General features: G+C 38.8%; 1 protein-coding gene across 1 annotated transcript in view; it reads right to left on the reverse strand.

The window, feature by feature from the left end:
• TRAPPC3 (trafficking protein particle complex subunit 3) overlaps nt 1-9,714 on the reverse strand; it is a 53,024-nt gene continuing 43,310 nt past the window's right edge. The window contains exon 5 of the mRNA XM_053704770.1: nt 1-1,412. Coding sequence (XP_053560745.1) covers nt 1,293-1,412 — 120 coding nt within the window. The 3' untranslated portion in view covers nt 1-1,292. The remainder of the gene's footprint in view (nt 1,413-9,714) is intronic.

Here is a 9,714-nt window from a genome sequence, read left to right on the forward strand (position 1 = left end):
TTTGGAGATTTAGTTATTTATTCCAAATATGCTAACACAATTCAGAATGTAAAACTCAACCAAGAAAAACAATAAGACAGTAACATTTAAAAAAAAAAATATTGACACCAGTACATAATCTTGCATGCATACTTGCATGCATATAATATACTAAAAAGCAAAATCCTTTCAAAACAGAAATCCCCCCCCCCCCAAATCTTGAAAACCAAGAGGAGGAATGGCTGCTAGTAGCTGCCAAGTTACAGCTATCTGGACTACAAATGGCTTTAAACCAATATGGAAAAATGACCACTAGATGTCACTAATTAGACTATTTTCATGGGGGGAAATAGTGAAGTGTAAAACGCAGGCTACACAGTAAGAAAATAGCAGTCTGCTGGTGTTTGGACATTGTTTTACATCATAGTCTAAGTACAAACAAAGAAAAATATGTACCATATAAATGTGTCAATATTCTTTTTTTAATAATACACTCTACAACTGAAAAAAACAAAATGATAAGTCTCTCCAGCCAGTTTGTTACATTCTTGCACCAGAAGTGACTCGTTTGCCCTTCACTAGTGACTGGTGAACATAGAATTACTACAAGTTCATGAAGTCTTATCAATGAAGAATGACATTTAAAGCATTACCTCGACCACAAACAATTTCTGGTGCTTGATATTATGCATCTTTTAGAGGATATAAGACACGGGTACAAATTAATAGAAATGTAGGTCAAATCTCTTTCCAGTGCTACTTATGAAATTAAAAAAAATGGTGTAATAGGAAATGTGTCATTGTGAGAAAACATTTCACCTTTCTAGTAAAGTCAGTAAGAATTTATTTTTATATGACTTTCTTTTTAAAGAATAAAGATATATGTTTACAGCTTAGATACTGACAGACAGCAGATCAAAGATGACTGATTTAGCACTGCTTTGTTGTTGATAAACTATATAAATTACCCCAATATCCTGCAGCTGTTTTTTTGATAACTTGGACAAAACAAATATGCAACTAGAACATGCTGCAGCTATTAGCAATGCTCTCATCAAAAAAGAAATGTTATATTCAGAAAAAAGTCTGATGTGGCTTGTAGAAATGTGAATTTGCAGCAGCATTTCACAGGAAGGTGCTATAAGATGTCACAATAAATAGTGTTTGGTATTTAAAAAAAAAAATAGAATTATGACTGCTGCTTTAATAGTCACACTGCCAGAAGGGCCTGCAATACACGGTGCCAGAAAGGGGCTCAAAATGTTGCATTGAGTGTTGGAATTCCTAGAAGTTTAGGAGTCTTGGCTACTTCGTCACTCTTCACCAGCTGGTAGATTGTCCTCAATCCTCCGGATGAACTTCATTCTGATTTCTGTAACGCTGTCACCCTTAAGTGTGTCCTGAGCAAACTTCACATCCACCGCCATTTGCACCTAAGTAAGAATTTGCAGATGTCAATGAAAGGGAGGCATATTGTAGGAGAAGAGATCACAGTTAATCTTACATGGACAACTTTGAAATATGACAGAAAATATTCTACTGCTCAATTGAACTTAAAACTAAGTGCAACTGCATTTTCTTTTTATTGTGTATCTACCAATTATTCAATACTACTGTATTTAGTGGTCCTGTAATAACTGAATGTACATTGTAAGAACATATCTAACCATTTTTCAGATATTTACAATTTTCTCTTTTTACTTTTATAAGTAAATTGAAAGCAGTGTATTTTATTAGTATAGGGATGAGAATTTGTATAATAATCAAGGTTTAGCTCATACTTGGCCCTCACAGAAACACATCATCATAGTGGGCAAAACATTAACAACACACAAGACAATATACTATGAATAATTTCATTTAGATAAAAATGGTTTGTATTTTTTTGTACACGTCTATGAAAACAAGCACACATTAAAAATGTTTTGAACAGATACTACCCAACTTTGTTTCTGACAGCCTGTTTAACTGGTATACTCGTACACTGTGGTGTATTTAGGTGTTGTGCTGCCCTAGGCACTCAAAATTCTGCTGCACCCCCCCCCCAGGTTTTAAGCTATTTTAGGCATAATATTCTTTGGTGTAACATCAACTTTTTTTTATGGCATTTTCAAAGTAAAAGAAGTGTGAGGAGGAAAGAAAAAGGAGGAGGGGAGAACGGAGGAAAGGTAGAGAGAGGATGGAGGCATTTGGGCTGAGTAAACCGTGGCAAATACATTTGTGAGACAGATTTTATGAATACAGTCACTCCCTACAGATGGTCACCTTAAAGGGACAGTATACACCATTTTTTTTATCTAACTGCATGCAATAAACACTACTATAAACACTGTTGATGAGATTAGCCTGGGACACTGCATATGAAAATACCCATTATACAAACGTAGTCTGAAGACTCTATACAACAGTATACATCTAAAACTTTGGGGCTTGGTTAGGAGTCTGAAAATCAGCAAAATGATTTTTAAAAATAAGCAAAACTATACATTTTTACAAAAACACACTCGGCTCTAGTGTACAATGTCCCTTTAATTTATCCAGGGAACCCAGTAGTGAGAGACTGTGTACATAATAACACATTATGCTGTTAAACACCCCGGTTCTCCAACTGAACCCTATAGAGTGAGGCTGTGCACAAAACAGTCTTCACACAGACACCTGCAATCATTAGCTTAGGTCAAACATGCCCAAAATATAGACTATATTATAACGAAGTTTGTCTGAAACCCAGCGAATACGGTCTGTATACTTTATATTTATCGCCCCTGTCAGCACCCTGGTTGTTGTCATTTTTGGTTAGCGAGAGTGCAGTTCCTAGTGTGTGTATATATATATACACACACACACACATACATTTATATATATATATATATATATATATATATATATATATATATATACACATTTATATATATATATATATATATATATATATATATATATATATATATATATATATATATATATATATATATATATATATATATATATATATATATATATATATATATATATATATATATATATATATATATATATATACACACACAGAGAAAACCCAGCACTCGCTTACAAGCTCTCAGCTAAGATTTAAAAGCAAAAATTTAAAGGTTAGTTAGCGCATCTGGCCAAATGGGACAAGCCCAGGTACCACGTCAAGGTCCTTTCCAATACCTGGGACCATAAAACTGCCACACAATGAAATCTAAACAAACTGGGAACAAGGGAAGGGTGCACAGGCTTATGTAATAATCCTAGACATACAAAACACGGAAGGGGACTGCACTCTCATACCGGACCGGGTACACATCCCATGACCCTGCAACATGCTCAGCCCTGGGTGCTCACTGGCACTCACAGGAAGCTGTGCTGTCCCCAGAGGCTCAGGCAGTTAACCCCAGACAGGTCTGGGTGCAAGAACCATGGGGAAAATTACAAAACAAATTAATACAACACACAGAGAAAGTCCAGCTCTCACAAGCACTCAGCTAAGATTTAAAAGCAAAAATTGAAAGGTTAGTTACCGCATCTGGCCAAATGGGACAAGCCCAGGTACCACGTCAAGGTCCTTTCCAATACCTGGGACCCTAAAACAGCCACACAATGCAAGTTCTCAAATCCAAACAAACTGGGAACAAGGGAAGGGTGCACAGGCTTATGTAATCACCCTAGACATATACAAAACACGGAAGGGGACTGCACTCTAATACCGGACCGGGTACACATCCCATGAAGCTGTGTTGTCCCCAGAGTCTCAGGCAGTTAACCCCAGACAGGTCAGGGTGCATTGTGTGGCCAGATGCAGTAACTAACCTTTCAATTTTTGCTTTTAAATCTTAGCTGAGAGCTTGTAAGTGAGTGCTGGACTTTCTCTGTGTGTTGTATTAATTTGTTTTGTAATTTTCCCTATGGTTCTTGCACCCACACCTGTCTGGGGTTAACTGCCTGAGACTCTGGGGACAGCACAGCTTCCTGTGAGTGCCAGTGAGCACCCAGGGCTGAGCATGTTGAAGGGTCACAGGATGTGTACCCGGTCCTGTATGAGAGTGCAGTCCCCTTCCGTGTTTTGTATATGTCTAGGGTGATTACATAAGCCTGTGCACCCTTCCCTTGTTCCCAGTTTGTTTGGATTTGAGAGCTTGCATTGTGTGGCTGTTTTAGGGTCCCAGGTATTGGAAAGGACCTTGACGTGGTACCTGGGCTTGTCCCATTTGGCCAGATGCGGTAACTAACCTTTCAATTTTTGCTTTTAAATCTTAGCTGAGTGCTTGTGAGTGCTGGACTTTCTCTGTGTGTTGTATTAATTTGTTTTGTAATTTCCCTATGGTTCTTGCATCCAGACCTATCTGGGGTTAATTGCCTGAGACTCTGGGAACAGCACAGCTTCCTGTGAGTGCCAGTGAGCACCCAGGGCTGAGCATGTTGCAGGGTCATGGGATGTGAACCCAGTCCGGTATGAGAGTGCAGTCCCCTTGCATGTTTTCCGTGCACTGCATCCAGGGTAACTTTCAGACTTCCACTACTCATTTGCCTTTACCAACTCGGAGTTGGTAAAGGCAAATGAGGAGTTAACAGCTACTTACTGTGTCCTAGAGGTATTCCTGGAAAATAAGGAGAAAAGACACCACCAATCGGAAACAAAAAGCGAAAAGCTGACCGAAGTAAAAGTGGAAGTCTGAAAGTTACCCCGGATGCAGTGCACGGCCTGGTTCTGTGCATATTTGTTTTCAACAAGCAGCCTCGGATGATTTACAGCCTAGCAGAGGTGAGGAGACGCTGAGTTAAGCATGGCTGTTTCGGCATCGAGAGGTATGGAACAAACAGGAAAGATTAACTAACACACGGCTCTGCAAAAGGTTTGATAACAACGACCCTTTACCTTTGAGCATAAAGGCCCACATTGGTGGTAAGAGCAACAGTTAATAACGGACACTGCCGTGGAAATGGTAAAGTGAATTTACATTTCATCTTTCTTAGCTCTGTTGAACTGGTGCAAAATAATATTGGTGCAACATCTTTAGATGGAACAATGACTATGCTAGCACAGTTTTACTATGCATAACCTGTTTTGAAGTTATATTATATTCATGAAGGGGGATTGCCTTAGGTGGCAACAATTTGCTTGATGTATTTGTTGCTACATTGTTATAATCGCTTGAAAGTTTTTTGTAGCGTTTAGTGCTGCATTGATGTGATTTTATTTGGTTGTTAATACCAAATTCAAAATTGATTATAATAAGACTGGCCAGTCATGTGTGATTTTTTGTTTCATTTTTAATGTATGTCTATGATGTGTAGGTATTCTGCCCATTGATAGGGCTGGAGTCCGCCATTTATGGATCTTTATTCTGAAATAAATTTAAATAAGGCTATTTCCAAAAAAAGAGTGCTGAAATCCCTTTTCTTTATACTCAATTTGTCGAAATTTTGTATACCATATCTATCTTAATATTAGTCTTTAGTATATATATATATATATATATATATATATATATATATATATATATATATATATATATATATATATTCACATATACATACATACATACATACATACACACACACTGGATATAAAAAGTCTACACACCCCTGTTAAAATGGCAGGTTTCTGTGATGTAAAAAAAATGAGACAAAGATAAATAATTTCAGAACTTTTTCCACCTTTAATGTGACCTATAAACTGTACAACTCAATTGAAAAACAAACTGAAATATTTTAGGTGGAGGGAAGTAAAAAATAAAAAAATAAAATAATATGGTTGCATAAGTGTGCAAACCCGTAAACTAAGACTTTGTTGAAGCATCTTTCGATTTTATTACAGCACTCAGTCTTTTTGGGTATGAGTCTATCAGCATGGCACATCTTGACTTCCCACTCTTCTTTGCAAAAACACTCCAAATCTGTCAGATTACGAGGGCATCTCCTGTGCACAGCCCTCTTCAGATCACTGCACAGATTTACGATCAGATTCAGGCCTGGCCTCTGGCTGGGCCATTCCAAAACTTTAATCTTCTTCTGGTGAAGCCATTCCTTTGTTGATTTGGATGTATGCTTTGGGTCATTGTCATAATGAAAGATGAAGTTCCTTTTTATGTTCAGCTTTCTAGCAGAAGCCTGAAGGTTTTGTGCCAATACTGACTGGTAGTTGGAACTGTTCATAATTCGATCTACCTTGACTAAGGCCCCAGTTCCAGCTGAGGAAAAAGAGCCTCAAAGCATGATGCTGCCACCACCATGCTTCGCTGTGGGTATTGTGTTCTTTTGGTGATGTGCAGTGTTGTTTTTGCGCCAAACATATCTTTTGGAAATATGGCCAAAAAGTTCAACCTTGGTTTCATCAGATCATAACACCTTTTCACACATGCTTTTGGGAGACTTCAGATGTGTTTTTGCAAAATTTAGCCAGGCTTAGATGTTTTTCTTGGTAAGAAAAGGCTTCCATCATGCCACTCTACCCAGTGGCGGCTGGTGAATTATGAAGATGGAGGTGCACTTGGCCCCGCCCCTAGCCACACCCCTTGAAATAAAGCCCCGCCCCTCAGATGGCTATATATATATATATATATATATATATATATATATATATATATATATATATATATATATATATACACACACACACACACATATATATACACAAACACACTAGTCCCACTTTTATTTAAAACAAAATTAAAGGGAACTTGTCATACATATTTCTAGTGTGTGTGTGTACTCATCTTTATAGTATGAGGTCTGGGATGGGGGAGTAAATCACAGGAGGAAGGGGATGCAGTAGGCACTGAGGGGCATTTAGTGGGTTAACCATCCACAGTGCAAAGTGATGCTTCATTTTTATTTGTTCAAACATGACAAACATAATGTATTTGTTTAATTATCAAATGATTTAACATTCATAACACCATACAATCACTGTTTTTTGTACATTGGTTGGTATGGAAAAAGTAATGTGGCTACAGAGGGATACACACATGCCCAGGAGAAAAATAGGCCACCCAGGCACCCTCTGCCCACCACCCATGCCTGCAGCCTGCTCCAGAGTCCATACATATACATACAGCTGAGATCCATTACCCTAGTTATAAGCATATATACATTTTTACTGCAGCATATGAAGTTGGCTAGCAAGGTACCACATGGCATGAAGAAATACCTTTTTAAGTCTCATCATCACTATAAAGAAAATAAAGTCACTCAAATTTGATAGGGAAACAACCTTTAGTAATCAGGTAGGAATGTGGTAAAAATACATCACAGCTAAACAATACTGATTAACTAGACCCACATTTAAAACCAGCAATTTCATTACACAGACTACTACAGAATCAGATATTATTGCTCAAAGTTTATATAAGAAATGTCAGCTTGTGACAACAGAGAAGCTTCAGTCTCCTGCTTAACCTCCTCCCCTCCTTACATGCCTAGACCATATTGTGAGCATAATTTAACCCCCTGGCTGTCAAAAAGAGCTGCAGTGCAATGTATTAGAATATACTGAAATTCTCTATGATAGCCAAGGGGTTAAATAATGCTCTGCATCTTTTTTTTCTTCTTTTTTTTAAAAGAATGCTGGATTAGAAAATAGAAAAAAAAGCTGGTATTGCTAGAATAAGTAGTGTGTGCACTGTTTTCATGACCCTGCATGGGTGTTTAATAAATCTCTAACTTTCAGCTGTCACAAACTGAAACTTACGGGTCATTTTTAATCACAGAAGATCTCCAGCACTCACCTAGGCTGCTTCTAGTGTATGGAGGAGGGAGGCAGCACTTTAATCTTTTCACGGGAAGTTTATTGCCTGCTGCTCTCCGTGTTTAATTTCTCCCGGTCTTACTCTCTGACAGAGCTGTGTGATTTACGCACACAACTCAGTCAGCTTAGGTCATTCCCCCTCAGTGTAGCACAGAAAAAAGATCAAGCTGTGCTACACCGGAGGGATGTGAAAAGTGATTTATTTTTTTATTTTATTTTAACAGTGCTCTCTCACGGTGTCTTGCAGCTTAGTTTTCCAGGAGTCCAGCACTGTTGAAATATGATTAAAAAAAATCACATTCCACATCCCTCCTGTTACAGAAGTTCTGAGTTGCGCTGCTTGCAATACACAGAGAGGGCTTTGAGGGAACATTGGAAATGAGGCATCATTATTACCTAGAATTTTACATACATACTCACTCAGATACATACTGCTAAGTCGCAGCCTCTCCTCACTCAGCCCTGCTCAGTAGCCCTGGGCCCTCCCCTGAGCCTCACTGAATGGACCCGATCCTGGTGGCAGCATTGTTCTGGTCTCCCCGCGCACTGACACACACTAATCTTTCTAACAGCCTGTGTCATCCATGTGGCCGGGTGTGTCGTCACTCACAGTGCGCGCCTCTCAGTCAGTAGGTTAATTCCCCGCCAGAAACCATGCGCCTGCGTGGCCGATTTAGGAATTGGGAAGGCCCAGGGATTAGGGATATGATTGGCTGAACTTCTGTTACGCCCCTGCCTCCTCTCCTCCCACACACATAGTAAGCTCAGCTCTTAGTGTGCGAGTGTCACGTGACAGCTGGCTCCCGCACACTAAGAGCTGTGCGAACAGGAAGGCTATGGGCTGGCCTGTAGGTGGCGCTGCAGTCAATGCAGTTTTAAAGTGGAAAGTGCTTTTGCTTATACTTCTATGTATCGCACGTGCGATACATAGAAGTATAGGCAAAACAGCACTTTCAACTTTCAGCCTAATATGCATGATGTCATGATAGTTACACTGCACAGTCTTACAGAAGACAGCACACAGGAAAATAATACATTTATAAATATAATATAAAATAATATAAATAAAAATTTTCATAATTTTTTTTCCTCATTTTTTTCCCCTTAAGTTCTGCTCATTTCCCCCCCTCTCCTCTGCCCCCTGGGGGTTCACGTGCGACAGTGCACATATGGAGGAGCCTCCACTGACTCTACCCCATAGCCCAGACATATGAAGAAGACGGGAGATTGTTGTCACATGTACCACACAGCCAGTACTTGCCAGATATTCCTGGAGCTCCTTTAATATTGCTGTAGACCTCTTGGCAGCCTCCCAGACCAGTTTTCTTCTCATCAATTTTGGAGGGACGTCCAGTTCTTGGTAATGTCACTGTTGCGCCATATTTTCTCCACTTGATGATGACTGTCTTAATTGTGTTCCATGGTATATCTAATGCCTTGGAAATTCTTTTGTACCCTTCTCCTGACTGATAACTTTTAACAATGAGATCCCTCTGATGCTTTGGGAGATCTCTGCGGACCATGGCTTTTGCTGTAGGATTCAACTCAGAAAATGTCAGGAAAGACCTACTAGAACAGCTGAACTTTATTTGGGGTTAATCAGATGCACTTTAAATGATCGCAGGTGTGTACTGACTCCTATTTAACATGATTTTGAATGTGATTGCTTAATTTTGAACACAGCTACATCTTCAGTTAGAAGAGTGTGTGCACACTTATGCAACCACAATCTTTTAGATTTTAGTGTTTACTTACCTCCTCCTAAAATATTTTAGTTTGTTTTTCAATTGAGTTGTACAGTTTATAGGTCGCATTAAAAGTGGAAAAGGTTCTGAAATGATTTATCTTTGTCTCATTTATTTACATCACAGAAACCTGACATTTTAACAGGGGTGTGAAGACTTTTTATATCCACTGTACATACATACACACACATATACATATACACAGTCGTATGCAAAAGTTTAGGCACCCCTGACAATTTC

The sequence above is a fragment of the Bombina bombina genome, chromosome 3 (assembly GCF_027579735.1).
Source record: "Bombina bombina isolate aBomBom1 chromosome 3, aBomBom1.pri, whole genome shotgun sequence".
NCBI classification, from domain to species: Eukaryota; Metazoa; Chordata; class Amphibia; order Anura; family Bombinatoridae; genus Bombina; species Bombina bombina.